Source organism: Syngnathus scovelli, chromosome 3, assembly GCF_024217435.2.
Source record: "Syngnathus scovelli strain Florida chromosome 3, RoL_Ssco_1.2, whole genome shotgun sequence".
In the NCBI taxonomy this organism is placed as follows: Eukaryota; Metazoa; Chordata; class Actinopteri; order Syngnathiformes; family Syngnathidae; genus Syngnathus; species Syngnathus scovelli.
In genome coordinates, this window is record NC_090849.1 from 12923488 (window position 1) to 12943237 (window position 19750).

General features: G+C 41.8%; 1 protein-coding gene across 8 annotated transcripts in view; it reads right to left on the reverse strand.

Moving 5' to 3' along the window:
• Positions 1–19750, reverse strand: part of fbrsl1 (fibrosin-like 1) — a 228393-nt gene that overhangs the window by 132902 nt on the left and 75741 nt on the right. For all 8 annotated transcript variants that reach the window (XM_049763971.2, XM_049763970.2, XM_049763969.2 and 5 more), the window contains exons 3-4: positions 12548–12649; positions 7621–7656 (exon numbers count right to left, since the gene is read on the reverse strand). In XM_049763971.2, coding sequence (XP_049619928.1) covers positions 7621–7656; positions 12548–12649 — 138 coding nt within the window. The remainder of the gene's footprint in view (positions 1–7620; positions 7657–12547; positions 12650–19750) is intronic.

A 19750-nucleotide genomic window follows, 5' to 3' on the forward strand; every position in this document is an offset into this window, starting at 1 on the left:
CTATTCTTCTTCCTTTGGTCTTGTCCTGCTTTTTAAGTGGGCTCTACCCAATGTCAAATGTATTAAGTAGAATGCAGGCTTGACATGAACCATATTAAATGTGATTTGTTGAACATATAATGGGCTGGTAAAAAAAATATGAACTGCAGGTTGGTCTTTGGATTAATCACCCCTTTAAGAATTATCATAGAATGAATACTGATGGACCATTTTTATACAATGGAGAGATTACATGCAAAATATATGGCTGTGGTAATTAGTGTCTTGGTTTACTGAAAAGATACAATCACAGTAGCTGTTCTAACGCCTTGCATCAAAAACAAAACCTCACGCACAACCATGTAACAAAAAGCTACATGATGAGAAAAACAGTAGGCCTTCTTCCGCCGTGTACCCGACTCGGGAAGAACCAAAACACTGTCATTAACAGTTACTCTCTTTATAAAACACACCGGCATCATCTGGGGGTATAATTGCTCCTGCTTCTCCTGTAATCTTATAGCTTACCTGCTGCTCCTGTCAGACACTTGCACCAGAGGGGATGCGGGCTGTGTGTGTTGCCTTTTGAGACACTGAAATATTACTTTTGTATAGTCAGATCCAAACTTGGCAAGGGAAGAAGCGGAATATATTGAGAGAAATAAAAGCAAAAGGATATACAAGACAAAAAAAAATCAAATAAGTATGTGTTGTTCACTGAAATCCCAGGAGCAAAGCTCGGGGCTCCGGTGAAGGGAAATGATGTTCTTTCTGTGAGTGATTAGAAGACAAGTGCCAGAACATGACCTACTTAGTACAATTTGTTTGTGCAGATTCCAGGAAAGGTAACAATGCTACAGGAGTTAGAGGGTGTCAAACTCCAGTCCTCGGGGGGCCCTATTCCTACATGTTTTCGAAGTTTCGCTCGATAAACACGCCTGATTCAATTCATCAGGATCATTATCAGGCTCCTGCAGAATGTGGGGATGAACTGATCATTTGAATTGGGTGTGATTAACGAGGGAAACTTTGAATACATGCAGGAATGCGTCCTCCGAGGACTGGAATTTGTTTGAGAGTAATGTTGTTTTAACTCGTGAATGTTGTGAAAAGTTTCATAGCAGGAATAACTGCAACGGGGTCTTGACAGTTTTGTATGCTGCTTTGCTATCTGTACTATTTTCTTATCAGCCATTAATTACTATATATTTGACTTGATGATATATTTCAAAATATGTGCTGTAGGTACATATTACTCTATTTTTACACAGACTGCATCTTAAATTGAACTAGCCTTTATCAGATGACCAATAGCAATCTATAAAATCCTTTGCATCATCAATAGGGGTTTACAACGCTGCTTTTCCCGGCATCAATGCCACAAGAAGTCTCCCCTTACAATCCGCCACTGGAATCTTCCATCGCATTGGGCAAATAGCTGGTGGTAAACAAAAGCTGCTCTTTTGCTAGCAAGGCACTCCTAACATATCATTTCATTAAGCCCATACATTTTGCGTGAAGGATCTTCGGTCACTTAAAATGTGCTCGCCTTCATTTTTTCCACTGAGTTTCAAAGATGAACTTGTATCCTTGGATCATAAATAGATCCTTCGTTCCAAAATTGTCACACTTTCCATTGCTTTGATGTGGTTGAATGAAACCCAACGAAAAGCCATTTTATCCCGAAAGGTACAATCCTGTACTTTAAAACATAAGATGGGGTTTAATATTTTGCACCATGAGGGAAATTAGAGTACCTTGAAGCACAGTAATAGTATGTTTTTCTGGTAGACCGTTTTCTAGTGTGTGTGTGTGTGTGTGTGCGTGTGTGTGCGTGTGTGTGTGTGTGTATTGTAGGACAGACAAAACAGAACAAACAGATGTTCTTTTTCCTCAAAAGAGTATTTTCCTTTTGTAAGCCCCAAGTTCCCATCAGTGCACTATATGAGACAATCCCACCTCTATGGAACGGTTATTCGCAATCCGCAGGAGACTTTCTCCACCTTCAACTTATCTCTGGTGGGCTGCTATGGTAGCCTGCCCCTTTCCCAGATAGATGTTTGTAATTGGAGCTCTAATTTATGTTCAAACCTTGGTGCAGGATAATGATATGGAGCATTGTAATTTGCTGATGCAAATTGTACGTATAATGGGGAGCCATAAAAGCCTCCGCAATCTCGGAGACTTGCCAAACACCCTGAGCGTTCATTACAACCCTCATTAAAACATCCGCATCGGCATTGGGACCACTTACAAATGGAAGAAGCATGTAATTGCTGCTTGATTGTGGTATATGTAACATATGATAAAGTGGAATTACCACTTTATTTGTCTACAGTGTCAGTGAAACTTAATGGGCAGAAAGCCTAAACAAAACCAATCCTTCGAGCATTGTTGGCCTACAACATTATGTTTTTTCGGGAGGTTGGGGATAAGTGGGCCAAATGTGAGCTAGGGGACAGTGCATCCAGGACAAACTGAGAGTGATGATATTCAAGGACTAGCTTAGGGGGTAGAACTAATGCTTTCACCCATGAGAGCCCGTGTTTCATTTGGATGAACTTCAACATGGGTATATGCTGAAATACATTAACTGGATTTAATAGAATGAAAGATTAGTATTGTTCTTTTCCATTAACAAGGTCCAACCACCATACATTTACTTCATAATAAAACCGGATTAGAAAATGAAATACCAAAGGCACCTTTAGCAAAAATATATATTTTTGCACAATGTCAATAGTTCCTTTGGAAGAATGGCTGTTATTCATTTTCATTTTGTTGATCTCAAATCAGTGCTAACAAAGAGGTCATGTAGAACTGAATGTACCAACTCATGAGCAGCCTTAAGAGAAACGCCAATTGGCGAAGGCATTAAGAGTTCATTTTGAGCAACTTGGGGTATTTTCCAGAGGCCGACTCAACACAAATTCAAAATGTCACATTTTATTTAAATGACCTGTCCCAGTGCCCTTTGCATTTGTGCCTTTCTAATGCATCTCCATTAAGTCAAAACCCAAGCAGCATAACTTAAAATCGCACTTGTCTCCACACCTCTGAATGTCTGCAGAGCGCCACTACCAGAGAGCTGTGTGTGCTCAGCCACTGGAAAAGGATTTTCAGCCAAGCCATTCAGCCAGGGCCCCAGAAGCCCAAAGCCTTTATCTGCAGACCCACTGATTGATGTGTTGTGGGCCCTGTTGCGGTTAACAGCAATTTTTATCTGTTGCTAACGGCAACAGCCCAGGTTTGTGATGTGTAGAGAGCAGCGGGGCCCAGAATCCGGAGCCGGACCACACACAGGGATAAACAAATAGGTTTTCATGGCAGACAGCCCTGATAGAGAGGCCACTGACAGGCAGTGCCCAACCCCAAGAGCAGCACGATGTCAGGGCCACGACCCACTCCTGCTGGGCTCTTGGTTCCCTGCACTAATTTTCACCATGTGAAGAGCCGGTATGGTGGAGACACCTGCACGCCTCTCTCACTGACAAGGAATTAGTGACAGAGACAGGCATTTATAGACAGAAAAAAAGAGAGCGAGAGAGAATGTTTAAGAAAGTTCCCATACAGCAAGTCAGTTCCTTGAAGCCTTTCTTTCATCTATCGCTTACTGGCTTTAACAACTAATCCAGTGAATATGAATTGAATACCAGCTAATAACAGCCAAATTTGATTTACAGCATAATTTGTAAAATACATCATCCCTGAAACAGCAAAGTGAATTTCAACTTCGACAAATCTGTTTAAAAAAAAAGGCACAGACACACACATACACACCTCCAAAACTGTTGGACTCATTGAGCATTAAATGTGATTATGACACCCCAAGCAGTGGAAGTGAAGCTGCGGGTAAGCTTTACTCAACTAAACTGCATAGCTGAGGTTTAAATCCATGTCTGCAAAAGATAAAGCTTGCAAAAACATTCAAGTGAGATTATATTGCATAGACAAAGATTGACGCTTTCATTGTGCATGAAAACATAAACCATAGTTTGGCCTTGGGAGGTAAAAAGAAAGGAGGTGGGGAAACTAACTCAATGAATCCGAAAGGAAACGGGGGGGGTGTTGTTGTTTTTTCACTGAGCTTAACTGTTTCCTCCTCTGTAGTATATATCCAGCCCAGCGGCAGTGACAGAATGGGCAGATCGTTGGAGTGAGATTTTCTGACAATTTCCCTGCTTCTTGTAACTCCTATCTCGCAGACACAGAGGAGGGTGCTGGGTTCTTTATCAAAAATCCCCTGAGAGAGTGATAAATCGCTTGAGTCCAGACCCATCCGCTCTGAAACAACAAGCACGTAGCAGCGCAGGAAACAAGGCACATATATTGTCTCCCCAAAATGGCAGACACTGTAATGAAGCCTGCACAAAGCAGACAGGATAGAGTCGCCCTGATAAACAATTCCATATCCAGCCCTTCACACGGTGCGCGATAGCAGGTCAGTCCCACTGTGACATATCGCTGCTAGACTTAACAGACCCGCTATTAGCAATCAAACCTGAGACAGGGATGAAAGGTCAGGATAAGGATGACTCGGCAACATGTATGATCTCAATTCTGTACCTAGGTCTTTCTCACAACTTGCTCCACAACTTGTTTGGAGGAAAGAAGCACTAATTGTTGCATGCAATCTGCTAGGCATTAAATTATACAAGTATGTGCAGCTTAATTCTGTATCTAGGTCTTTCTCACAACTTGCTCCACAACTTGTTTGGGGTAAAGAAGCACTGATTGTTGCGTGCAATCTGCTAGGCATTAAATTATACAAGCATGTGTATTCAATACAAATGGGTGATTCTCAGAAAGTGTGGACCAAATTACATGGTCAAACTCTGACTCAGAGTCATTACTTTCTTTCTTTTACGATCAATCACCGGATTTTATTGCTTGCAATATTGCAGACATATTGGTGGGATAAAATCAACAATTTGACTGAGATTTGTGCTGTTGCTTGTGTGTGAATGTATTTTGAGTTGGTACAAATAGCCGTCGCGACCATTTCGACATGACATTACAACACAAGTATGTAATTAAGAGCTCTTTCTACTTTTAAAATGCATCAGCTTCACAAACAGTTGTTACCAATAAACAGCCAGAATATCAATGTATAATATCAACACAATACCATTTAATCGAGTCCCACGCTTTCCATGATTAATTATACGATGCCATTTAAGTGTCTCCTGTGCTTCTTAAGAAATGTTAAATCCAGGTAAAGAAAAAAAAGACATGCCGCAGTTTGGGTTTGGCCACTGGTGCTTCATATCAACGAGCAGATAAACGAGTCAATAGCACATGGGAGCTTGATTAGCTGTCAGTTAGATGCACAACAAAATAAAATGAGTAAACATCTGCTATATAAATTAATAAAGTAAACAACAATGTCCATTAGTTTAAGCATTAAATTCTTTGTAGTGTATTCAATTGAATATAGATTGGAAATATTTGCAAAACCTTCCCTTTTACTTACATTAGACAAACTTCCCAACGTCATTGGTATTGGATTTCGTGCTTGTACTTGGGTTGTTTGCAATCCTTGATTTTAATCAATTTAAATATATTTTGTTCAAGGAAGCTTTGAACTTGGCAAGGAGCCTGAGAAAATATTAAAAAATGAGTGGAGGTCCTGGCTCAGGCTGTAGAGCGGGTCGTTTAGTAACCGGAGGGTCATCTGTTTGAATCCCTGCTCTGTCCGAATCATGGGTCACTGTATCTTTGGGTAAGACACTTCGCACACGTTGGCTATAGTGCCACTCACAATGGTATATTCCTGTTTGGTGGTGGTCGGAGGGGTCGAGGTGAACACTGGCAGTCATGCCTCTGTCGGCCTGACCCAGGGAATTTACGCAATTTACCACCACCAGAGTGTGAATGTGTGAGCGCATGAATAATGTATCCATTGTAAAGCATATTTGAGTGTCCACAAGACTGCTATATAAATCTGATGCATTATTATTATTATTATTATTATTATTATTATTATTATTATTATTATTATTATTATTATTATTATTATTATTATATTAGTAGTAGTATTACTATTATGGTTGTCGTTATTATTATTATTACAGCATAAACATTATGATACCCAATTTTTCACTGGTAGTTAACTATTTAAAAACTTGCCAAACAACAAGCTTGTAGAAAGTCAGAGCAGTAAACGCCAAAAGGCGGCAGCGTTCAACCGTCTTTTCTGTCGCAATGGTTGCCTCCCCCCAACTGTACTAGCTGGGCTGACCTTCCTACACTACCCTTCCATCTCAAACATAGCCCTCCACCCACATGCATAGCCTCTCTCTCCATTTTCCTCCAGTCATAACATTCAGTCCAGCCGCTGGCCTTCTCCAAGACCTTCTCCTCCTCCCATACCCACTCAGCCTTGCCTGGAATCTCCCTGGAGCACCCCGACCCCACAACCTCTGCCCCCCCTTTTTGAAACCATCATTCTGTAAGGCCCGAAGCACTTACAGATAAGATGCCGGCAGAAATCAAGTGGGCTCGGCAGCTGAGCAGATTGAGAGTCAGAGCTCAGTACCCAGGAGATGCCCGGAGGCTACAAACACTGCAGATAGCAATGTCGGAAAGCCAGAAAGTGGAGACAGACAACATGAGACTTCCTGCCCTCCTTACCGGTCTATCTTTTGCTTGCACAATGCCGCCTTCAAATCACCACCCACCGAGCCTTCGCCACATCCATATCCGACCCCCCTCCTCCTATCAAATGAAGAGAAAGCCTCGCTCTATGCCGACTCAAACTGACAGCTTGAGCCAAAGGCCTCCACGTGCTTTTTTGGAAGGACATAGTTGTTTTCATCTGTGAACCGCCGGGGAAATGTGACATGCTCTATTAAAACAACATTTCAAAAAAATGCATGGAGATCAATGTCTTTTGAAGTTACATTTTGTTAGGGGCTTTAATAGAAGTCCTTTGAGGCCGATTAACAATGACAAACCATGTCAACCATTGTAGTTGTTTTGTTTGTTTGGATGGCTGCTTTCAGTTTGCAAAATGAATCGCCATATGTCACTCATCAGCTAAAAGTAGCACGCTTTAAAGAATATTCCTCTTATGAGCTCATTTTTACGCAAAGGACAGAAAGGACGACTGCTGTCTGTGTTACCAGGAGACAACACACATCACCGAAATGAGAGCACAAATGTGCGGTCCCAAAACTCAAAGGGGCGACACAACTGATGTTTCAACGGGATAAAAATAGCCTGCTAACAAATTGTTAGTGTGACTCCTGTGAAAGAATTAGCTGAAGGTTTAGTGGCTGTTTTTTTTCTTGATGAAAAACATAACTAACCTCAATCTCTGCACACTAGTTTCACATTGATGTTACAATGTTGTCCTATATGCAAGGGGATTGTGAATTCAAACTAAAAATAAACTGAATGCAAAATTAAAACGTGGAAGGAGCCAAGAGAGATGCTAATGAAACCACACTCTTTTTGCCAAGGTATTGCAGGACACCTTGCTACGATATAATCAGTCAGACAAAATTAATGTTTCTAATATCATGATTTCTCCATTACACTATTTAATATAATTAAAATGTGGAGCGCTGGGGCCATAAAGCGGGTCGTTGAAGATTGTAATTCCGCCATAAAGCTATGAAGCATGAAAATGTCACTTACCGAGTAGTCGCGGCCTGACAGCGAGTGAGTGGAACTCTGTAGGGAGAGAGAAGAGAACAAGAATGACCTTTAAGGAGCATTTCACTCCCTGACACAGACATGATGAAGCAGTGCCGCTTTAATATCAATATTCACGTTAACCTTTTACCCAGCCCGCCATGTATGCCACGGCAACAGACTGCTACCCTAAGTTCTGGCCTTCACAATGGCGCTAAGCTATGAGTAATATTCAGCTCATAGATGTTGGTATGTTTTGCAGGCGAAATGAGTGAAACTTTAAATATTTATTTAAATTAGCAAGACAAAATTGTTTGGACTTGTATATGTGTTACCATGCAGGAACAAAATAGGAAAATAATTCAAACCCTGTAGTATAATTAGGCAACTGACCAGGGCGGTAAAATAATTCAAACCCTGTAGTATAATTAGGCAATTGACCAGGGCGGCACAGAGTAGCATTGGTTAAGCACGTCCGCCCCACAGTTCAGAGGTTGCGGGTTCGATTCCGGCCTCGTTCTTCACGTGCCTACGTGGGTTTGCTCCGCGTACTCTGGTTTCCTCCCACATTCCAAAAACATGCATGGTAGGCTGATTGAGCACTTCAAATTGCTCGTCTGTGTGAGTGTGAATGATTGTTTGTCTCTGTGTGCTAGCGACCGGCTCAGGGTGTCCCGCCCAACTGCCCGATCCCAGCACGTCTGTGACCCCCTTGGGGACAAGCGATACGGAAAATGGATAGATGGATGGATAATTGTATCAGGGTTCTTTTATCTCATTGTATTATTTTTTTTTCAATTCTTTTTGTTCACTGCTTACACTAACAACATGGCTGCGAACAAAGATGTGGTTGTTAATGAAAGCAGAGCCACAGTTGCCACCACTATATTTTGGGACTTTTCTGACCCCTCTGGCGATCACTTTTCAAGGACATTTCAAAAATAGAATAGACATGAGTGTGAGTCATTTTCACATTGTTTTCTGTATGACATTGAAGCAGTGAGGCGGAAGGCAAACTGAGAGTCGACCGTGCTGACCATTACCAACGCACGGTGACCAGAGGTAAAGTAAAAAATTCCAAGCCACAAATATTTTGCTGAGGTCCCCTTGCCTACTGTGTGTACAACTCTACATGGGAAAAGACAAATATGCGCCTGTCACATCATGCAGGTTGAGGTTCCATTATACGATGTTAAATTATTTAAAATGTTAAATATTTAAAAAGACAAAAAGACAATAAGGATTAAGTTTAAGGAAATTTTTACAAGCGTGTATTTACAGTAAATAATTTCTGTGGAAGGGAATGCTGGGGAAAAAAAAATTCAAAGCTTGGCTGGTATCAGGATTAAATAAATTCACCAAGGGGGGGTGAGGGAACCAAAATGTATTTGATAACGTCATTGTCAATAGATTTTTTTTGGAGGGGGGGGGTAATCCAGTGGACATCAGATTTTTGTGGTCGGGTCATATCACAGTCTAACCCAGAGGCAAATATTGAATTTTAACAAGTATTTGGGAGAACAATGTTGTATCTTCCCCTAGCATTACTATGCCATCAGCAGTGACAAAGAAATATATTCCACAAGGCAAACCTAAATAAAACACAATAATAGTTGAAGATTTGTGTTCCAAAGGCATTTTTACTTTAATTGAACATTCATTGGAGGGCTCTCCCCACAAACACCCAACAAGAAGGGGAACAAAGAAGTAGAAAATATATAGTAATAACTATAATCAGAGCTAAACATTGCAAGGATACATTAAGCCCCATCCTGCGATTTGCTATCTAAATGCCAAGCAAGAATAGCATGTATACCGAAAAGCCTGGATATTGTTCTGTTCTCTTGCACAGTCCGCCTTTACCCAGCAGGAGCAGCAATCTTGGAATCCCTCCCTCTACTTCCACTTTTCTCCGCTTTTATTCTTCTGTCTAGATAGGCAATTTGTCCCCCTGGCCTCTGGAGGGAACTTTTCTGCTCGAGCAATTTTATCCATGGGTCTACTTTCAATCCAAACAACCTCCCCCATACCTTCACCAGGACTGTTTCCTTTCCTGGTGCCCCTCATCCATTCTTCCACACCTGTTCTAGCCTTCAGCACTCATCAACGCCTGTGTGCGCCCCTGATTTCCAGGACAGCTCCTGTGGTGATGATTAGGGAGAAGTCCCGCCGTGAACCGGAAAGCAGGCTCTGCGGGATTCAAAAGGCTATTCCATGTCCATCTCAAACTCTCTGATCCCTTCACTATCAAACCGGGAAGGGGGAGAAGAGGAAGGGATGACGAACGAGACCCGGGGTGGATTATGTGCACAAAAACAGAAGCATTTTCTGGCAAAAATTAGATCTGTGGTGTGTCTGTGTTCATATGCCAAGTTTAAACAGGCCGTGTACATCTGTGTAAGTAAGCCTGCATATACGTACATGTGTGTTTAGGACATAAGCCTTAGGTGATGGGGGGCCAAGGCCATTTGGAATTAGCTGAACTATGTAGACTTCATTCAACATGGCGCATCCTGGGTAAAAAGAGAGGCTTATTTAAATGATAATGAGGGACAATCCATTGGATTTAGTACTGGGGAAGGGAGAAAAAAGGGGTGGGAGCAGGGGGATCCATTAAAATGCCAGCGGTTCATAAGCCATAGGGTCGGCATATAGCTAAACACTCTCTCTTAAAAGCCATTATACATGGCTCTCAATGGATTTCTGCAGTGCTTAGGACTTCAAAAGGATTTAAGAACCCGCCCCAGAGAGTGAGAATTTGGGGGAGGGTGACGGGGTGTGTCTGTGTGTGTGCGTGAGAGAGAGAGAGAGAGAATTCATCGATGTCCGTTGATAGAAACAGGGTGGATGCTGGCGCCATGGAAGGGTTAACTAAGAGCTCGGGAGAAGAGAAATGTTGCTAAATCCGCCCCCTAATCCTCTCCACATTTCCATGCACCCTCCTCCACCAAGAGTAAAACAAAAACAGAATGCATAAAGAATAAAACAGTGGAGAGAAGAGTGGGTGGTGTTAACATTTTCCCATCCTATATTATTGTTCCTATTGTTACAGAGAATTTTAACGGTGGAGCCATCATAGGTGCCAGTGAAATAACTAGGAAAGTGATGTCATCGGTGGAAATTATTCAAGTCAGGTGGATGGGTGTATTTGGAAACATGAGTTTTTTAAGACCATAACAGCAGCATACCCCTCATCATAATAACCTCCCAACCCCCCATATTTCCCTAATCCATATGTGGCTTAGTGCTGGGGCACCGCACTCTACCGCAAGCACAATTACCTTGTCAAAATAAACAGATAAAGAGCCAACCATGGCGATGAACAAACAGCATCCCTGGCATTTCTCACCATTTGCTCCCAAATTGATGCATGACTGTTTTTAAACGCAGACAGGCGACAACATTCACGTCACATTTGTCTCTCTTTTTTTTTTTTTTTTTGGCGACGTGACAAGAGAAAGCCATTTCAGTTGTCGTCGACGTGGCGTTATTCGCTAGAAGCTCTTAAAGCTGCTGAGACTTTGATCTGATTGAGCATGTGTTATACAAATTTGTGTTCTTGGTTCAGTACCAGTGATTTTAGATGGCTGAAAAAAATTAAGGAAAGACGCAAGGTTTGTCATTCATGACCTTGGCTGAATGGAATACAATCTCCAGCTTCGACATGGAGGGACAGACATGAGAAATACCAAGAGAGCCAGATGGTTGGACATGGATAGATGTGGATGGCATGGTGACAACACCGGCGTCTGTGCGCCATCTATTTGGCAGCGTATTAGAGAGATATTCCACATCTAACGGTGTCACCAACTGCAGCGTGCAATTTCCAGTCTTCCCCTCCTTCACTGCCCCCACCATCGTTGCTTCTGCCGTCACTCATTCTTGCCCCTCCTTCTCAGAGCTTGTCATAGATCCCTGTCAGAGCTGTCAACCAATGTCGTGTTTTTATCTGACAAGCTCTGCTCTTCCTTCTGAGTTTTTCATTAAGAGACATCCTTTTATACCAAACAAAAGAGCGAGAGAGAGAGAGAGAGAGAGAGAGAGAGAGAGAGAGAGAGAGAGAGAGAGAGAGAGAGAGAGAGAGAGAGAGAGAGAGAGAGAGAGAGAGAGTCAGTCTCGAGACAGACGTTGCAAGACGTAGAAACAATGACTACGAGGAAGTGACAGATTAGGGATTTTAATAGGGCTGGATTTTCAATTGGAACACTGAATAGCTTAAAACAGTGTATTTAACAAGTTCATTAAACCTTTTTTCCTTCCATCAATTCACCAGCGCTGGAGAAGGAAGCCTGAATTTGCTTTCTCGCTTCCTGCTTTTGAAAGATAAATGAACACTCTGATTGAGTTTAGTTTGGGGCTACTGGGGTGCTTTTTGACTGGCATTTGTTGGGATGCATATTTCTACATTCATTTAAAACGCTGCTCTGAATTTTGCATAAATTCTCATTACTTTCCCAGTACCTAAATTGCATTATTTCAAGCCTGACGCTGAACCAGTGCATGGCCTCAATTTTCCTTTGCCACCTACTCATCCTCTAAATGAGCTGGCATATGAATTCTGTCACAGTGATAATTGGAACAGTTTCTTTAACTCATTCCATGCCAAGGTCAGGCCACACAAACCCTGTTAGGTCATGTCTACAATATATTTAACTGTGCCATGGTTGAAATAATGCTAGATGAACCAGATGCTGTGTGACAAGCTTAATAACTTTTGTGGTCATCCAGTTAAATTGTGATTTCCCTATTTTAGGAGATAAAAGTTGAAAATAAAACATGAGAAAGTTGAAAATAAAACACTAGAGAATCTGTTGTCTTATTTCACCATTGGTTTGCTTTGTTTGCTTCCTTGGGCCTATTCCTATAAAATGACTATTGTTTCCCTCTGGAAAATGAGAAAAACAACAGAAAGGCCTTGGAAGTGTCTCACCTCATTCAGCTGCTCCTTGGTGCTGCTCCTTTGAGGTAGGCTGAAGTCTGGCACTGTTTCATCCTTACAAAATTTGACTGGACAGAGCAATATTGGTTTGATCTGGAGGACACAAGGGAAAACAACAATTTAATTAAAATGTCTTTCCTCCCGACAATGAAGCACAGTATACAGTGGGCAACAATGCAATGACATCTAATGTCTATTTATGGGTTATCGTTAAAACAACACAAACTTGTTGGAATGGTGTAGTCCTCCATGTTTTTTCCCAGTATGTTTTTTTTGTGTACTGTACTTATTTCTAGGATCCTATTGGAGCAATAATGACCTGTGGCGACCAAACCTTTTGACATTACACACTTCCTTTCAGAATGCTTTAGTTTTAATGCTGCATTTGAAGTTAGAGACTGCATATTGACTGCATGTAAACGTAGTCGATGGGAAGAGAACCGTTTGAAGGTGGGAGGGGGCTCGTAATTTAAAAAACCTTAACAGTAGTAAGCCCACGCTCCGTCGTACTCGTCCGCTGCCTGGGGCCAGAGTATGCTCCTCTCACAGCCTGCAGCTCGTCATTTATTCTTCATTTAGCATTTTATGAGTTAAATTTATTAAGTGTAACAAGTACTTAAAAGGAAGGGAAACAGTTTGGAGGTAGGAGGGGGATTGTAATGTCATAATAGAGGCGTAAACCCCCCCGGGTATAAAATAAAATTAAAAATTATTTTTCTTCTTCTTTTTCTTCTTCTTCTTATTATTATACAATCAACCTCTACATCGTGGACTTCACTTATTGTGGGCATGTTTTGGAACTTAACCCTTGTGATAATCGAAGGAACACTGTATCCTAGTAACATCGGTTATTTCGGTGACCACTGTGGATATTCTTTCTCTAATGAAAGGCAACCAGTAATTTTGCCAGTGCTGTGTGAGTCAAATCCCACCTAAGTTGATACTATGGCAAAAATGCCTGGTTTAAAATCTCACTCTCTAACTTTTGTGGACAAATGGAAATAGCAGTGTTTAGCCATCCATATGATGGTAACCCAAATACTATTGTGGATGGCTTGTTTTATTACAGACCATTTAGACCCACAGCTGGCATGAATCCAAATTTCCAACCAGATGGAAGGTTGGCAAGCTAAGCACATAAGTGTCTGGGCCACTACAGCACCAGCCAATCACAGTGTCTCGTGCTACATTGCCACCTTGGAGTTAAAGTGGCAATGGCTGCGGGGTGTATTTGATTCAACTAGCTATTTACATGGAGCACCTCCCTTGGTGACATGCTCTCCGACTGGCCTTGGTCTCCTGATCTCCACTGTAATTTAAGCAGATCACTGCTACAATTAACCTTTCCCAGTAAATATCAATTATGGCCCCCGGCTGGGATAGAATTAAAAGGGTCATCAGCTAATCTGACAGGTCCTGAACGCTGCCACCTGGCAGGTGGGGAAAGCAGCTGAGAGAGAGTGTTTATCTACCCTTGTGCCCACAAGCTCACATGCCAAGTAGATGTGATTCCCTTTTAATTACATTACTGCTGCTGGGCAAGCATGGCGATTGGCCATAGGGCGTGAAGAGTGCTTCGAGGTCAGGAATGACATGATGGGTTTGAAATGTGAAAGGCAGAGAAAAAGCAAATCAGAGGCAAGACTAGCATCTTGCAGACCTATGCCAGGATTTTCCCACCTCTTTGTCCTTTGTACACGGGACTCATCGAGGATGAGGGGTTTTCCAGCTTCTGACATAGCATGAGAGGTGTAAAAGAGGCATAACACCGGCGCCTGGGATCAGAGTGTCATGTTTAACACCCACAACACACTGGCCATGTCTGCTTGTGCTGAAAGCAATTGTAGCTGTCACTCTGATGTGACTACACCTCTATATTTAAGAGATGAGAATAACAATTGGAGAAAAAAAAAGACGCTATACATTTTTAGGAATAATAAATATGCACAAATATTATTATGTGCTGGGCCAATTTAGTGCCAGCTAATGCAAAAATTAGCGCCATCCATCAGTACCAAATGAATGCTACACATTAATTGCCACTCTCATTGACGCACTCTGGAAAAGGCACACAAAACCCTCTTTAAACACCAACACTTTTGACATTAGCAAATATCTTAAGAGATCTTAAGAGTACTCTTTAATTGGTTAGTAACAACCTGCTTGTTATACGGATCAATCTCTCTCTTGTTTGTCACTCAACCACAACGATAGCGATAACCCCTACTTGCGTTGTCTCGTCACCGATCACACACAGATCACTGCAGTCTTTTCTTCACAGAGATGTCTTCATGCTTTGATTGGCAGCATATAAAGTCACCTGTGATCACACCACCAACAGCGAAAACCACCCTTTTCTAAATATGTTGCCTTCTGCACATTTGTAAAATCACAAACACAGATCTTCCTCTGTGATTCAGGCCACGTGAGGCACTAGATTTGAACTAGTCACAAAAAATAGAGCCCAGAGTGACAAAGTCACAACAGCATTACGTAGAGCAGTGGATTATCTTGCCGACCCAACATCAGTGCTGCTGGCAATTTCCAAAAGGTGCAAAAAGATTTTCCATTTTCGCTTTGGCTAGTAGCAACAACAGTCAGTCAGCAATCAACCTGACTATTGATCAGAGCAAAGCATCTAATTAGCCATCAAAGTTAATCATGCAGACTGCATGGACCATTCCCTGAGCAATTGCTCAACGGAACACAGGAGGGCAATTGATTGTTACAGAAATTCACCAGTTCTGACAAAGGATTGGCACCTCCGTCTGCCTGTGATTAAGTCTTGGACAAATTCCCTGTTTCGTGAGGTATTTAATATGCCCTGTAACATCCCAAATGGATTACTGTGGTATGTTGGTATGCGCTTTACTGAAATCATTCATGTAAAAAAAAGAGCTCACAGGGGAAGGGGATTTGTTGCAATGGTGATATTGTTATAGTCAAAGGCAAGGGCCTTTCCTTGAGACTCAAGACAATACTTAAAAGCCAATGATCCATTTTGTTCCTAAAACCTTGCTGTTTGGCATAGCTGTCAGGTTATAAGAGTAAACCTGATTGTTGGTATACCGTTTCCTAGAGTCTAGTGCATTTGTGATTACACTGTTGGTGCTGTTCAATACGCAATGTCCCAGCTTCAATGAAATTAGGGGTTAGGGTTAAAAACACATTTATTTGTCGATACCCAATATGTGTTGTATAAGTAGTGCAGTGTTTCTAAATGAAACCCTGTTTGCCCAAGAGTGTTGGGCTTTTTAATCTTGATTTAGGTACATTTACAATATGTGTTGATACCAAGATAATTAGTTTATGTATTTGGCGTGTAGATTCCGCATACATGCACGCATGCACACACACACGCACGCACGCACACACACACAAACACACATACCTAGCTAAGTGAGAACCTGTGTTTTACATGAATAATGTACAAGAAATTAGTACCATTAGTCTCGGTATTGAACATGCCTCCAATCTTTCTCTGGAGGCTGCTGCTCTGTGCGCTTTAATTATCTTCAAAGGACCCTCCAGCATCTTAATCCCCCACCACACCCCCAAGTTGAGTGGTGCTGACTTTGTCTGCTCATTTATACTTTAACCCTGGGTGAAGTCACCATTCCCCCCTGATTACAAAGGTCTTGTCAAGGCAATGACAGAGGCACTGGAGGTCCACGTCACTTCACGTTAGGCTTGGAAAACGTTTCGTTCCCTTTCACTGTGTCTTGGCAGTGCAAATCACTCTGAAGCCTTACAAGTAGGCTCAAGGCTGCCGGGGGGTGCTTTGTTGTCCCACCCCTTTTCTTATACAACCTCATTCACCTTGCAGGAGGTTTAACGGGACACTTGAAAACTACACAGTCTTCCAGAATCTGCCTCCCCTGGGATGAAAGAAGTCGTTACCCCAACCGGGCTTTTCCTACCAGTTCCATCTCCTCTTACTCTCTCGTCTCTCCCTTGTCAGCCATCACTTGTCAGCAGTTGTAAGGGAGGTTGTGCTTCACCCTTGTGTCGGTGTCAGTCTTCATTACCTTTCATCTTGGGCTTTCTCCCCACCCACATGATCAACTCTAGCATGCTCTCGTCAGGTGTTTGAACGCAAAGGTGCTGTAGATTCAAGGGACAAGTTCGGATAGGGGGATGGGCTAAGAAGAACAGATATGGATACTTCCTCTAATTTGTTCTGAAAAGTGTCCTGCGCAATGGACCCTCACCCCCATTAACCCAGTGACAGCCGGCTACCACTACTCAGGGAGGCATCAGATTTGTGTGTGCGAAGGGTCCCAGTGGTGCGGCTGGCTGAGGCACCTTGATGCCGGGCCCAATCTATTGGCTCATTATCCCCCCCACACACACCCCTCCCGCCTGGGCCGGGGTGCAGACAAGTGCACTTTAGGGCCACAGGCCAAATTGATTCATCTGCCTTCATTTTCTTCAGGCTCAGAAGTGGCAGCTGCTCAGAGGCAGGGGGAAGGAGTTATGGCGAGAGACAGACGGGAGTGTGGGAAGGAGAGAGAAAGAGAGTGAGATGAAGAAGGGGAGGCATCAAGAGAAGGCGGTATCCCTGGCTTTGTTCCGCATCCATGTCTCATTTCACTTTCCCCCTCCCTCCCCTTTTCACTTTACAGCACCACTAACACCTCCATCGCTTGAAATCGCTATCAAGGCGTGCACTCACTCCCCCCACAAGTCCCAAGTTGGAAATTAGCCCAAGGACAAGCTAGTGGATTTACTACAGGGAGAGCAAATGGATTTTTGCTTTTATTTTGACGAGTCCCAGTGCATCCATTACGCCCTTTAACCATGCATTATTCATAGAGCTCGCCTTATAATAAATGTCCACGTAAAAAAATGATACACATATTATACAATGCCTAAAATGCTTCTCCAACGCTCTTCCTTTGTGAACCCAGAGCAACAATGCATTTGTAAGATGATTCACAAATATGAGACATGAGAGATTGTAGTAAGTTGCAATCAGGCAACAACACCCAAATGCGACAACAGTAAAGTGAGTACAAGTGAGGTTCACAACAGAAGAGGTGGTGGATTAGGCCGGTCAAATCATGCACTTTGAAAGTCTGACTGGGTCGGCTGGTGACTATTACTAGAACAACGCAGTCAACCTATAAAATGGAACCACCTTCCCCGTCTGATTCTCAGCCAGCAATGACCCCATGAGAGCCTAAAGTCCCCTGGGATGCCATTTAGAACAGACGAACTGCAGCAAAGGAGCATTCCCTGCGGACCGTGGGTCGCTCTATCAACCCCGCCATATGTCTGTTGTAAGGGGTGAGAAAAATGGTGTTAAGAATTCAACACATGCACACACACGCGCACGCAAATTAACCTCACCTAACATGCATGTTTATCAAATGCGTGAGGAAGCAGCAGACATGTGAGACACATAATACACCGGACTGCACAGTCAGAATGCTAAGTGTTTTTTATTTTTAAAGCTTTGTATCTGTGTTGCTCTTTTTTTGTTACAATTAATACAACAGATCTATAACCTTGTATGTTGTTCACATGTGTTAATGCTGGTTTTCAAAACAGATAAATGTTTTGAAATGTTCGACACTGATCTCAAAATTGTGTTTTCATCAAAGTTTGATATAAGGATGGCAACATTATTTAAAATCTTTAAAATATTCTCAGGTGGTTATGTTGGATGGGCTAATTGAAATACATTTGAACAAAACAGTTGTTAAACATTTGTCATTTGTTACTGAAATTTCAGAGATAAGTGGACAATCTAAATGCAAAAAAACAAATGTGGTATGACTAACTGCAGAAATGTGAAAATAAATACTGTGTAATTATGTATAGTCAAATGAAGTACTTTATTGAACCTTTTTAATACATGTATCAAATTATATATTTTTTTTTTTTTTCAAGTTATGCGCTGGGCCAATGCTATGATAAGTTGTCTTATACTGGGGGGATATAAATTAATGTTAAAAAGGCCCGTTTTGTTTGCTGGTGGTGCTCGCGCACCAAATGTTGAAGGTTCAAATCCCAGCTCTCCCGCACACCTGTCAAAGTATCTAAGTAAGGCGCTTCTGATGATGCATCATCAGTAGATTGATGCTTTTAATACTTTGAGTCTCTTTAAAGTAGAAAAACATTTCCATAAAAAATGCATTTGAAATTAGCTAAGCAGGTTGTTTCTTCAATAACAGCAATTTCTAATGAAATTACTGATAAAACATTTGTGATGTTTCTACATGACAAAGTGCCCAAACCACACACTGACACACCGGTTTATGATACTCATTTATGACTCTCAACACCATATCACTCAAACAGAAAGAAAAAAAGGATGGCATCAAACACTTACATGACAGACATGAGCGTCTGTCTGTGGTACAGATCATCTGCTTCGACACATACTGACATCCTACATTGCGCAATAATGATTGTATTGACTCTCAAAGCTTGATCCGAATGAGACATTTATTATTCCCTAAGCCATTAAATTTGATCATAAAGGTTTGAAATAGTTCTATCAAGATGTGTATCTATTTGTCTCGAGATAGTTGGGAGAAAAATTTGATAAGATCACAAGGCACTGTACAACCACAATCGGAACCTGGACGGATTTAACATGTTCATCAGAACATGTTCAAATTGGTTTTGTAAATAAAATGCAAAGTACAGTCAAATGTAAGTTCTGAATCTGATCATGTTGAAAATCATCTTGTAACCCCGCACACACATAGCAAACTGCATTCAATGATATTAAAAGTCTTAGGAAGTAATCATTTTTATCTTGAATGTGTAGCTCATAAAACCAATTCTGATTAATACCATATCAAATACTGTAGACAACAGGAACTTTGTAGAGACATATTGATATTGGATTACATACTGAGTTGCTCCTTATGTTCGGACCAGCAACTCAACAGCGCTTGGAAAAATAGCACGACACTCATGAAGTCTGTTTCACCACATTTCACAACCAGCGACATTCAGTATCTCACATCATTAAGGATTTTAACACTTGGATGTGGTCTTTTTACCAGCCAGTGATTTTTGGGAATGAAACATTCACACTCGTGACTGCTACTGCACTTTCACCTGACAACTTTGTCACCTTCACACATTTTTATGACATTTTTAATATCCTCAAATGAAATCTGAAATAATTATCGAGAATGACACACTCATTGCAAGAAAGTCCCTTCTAACAAGGCC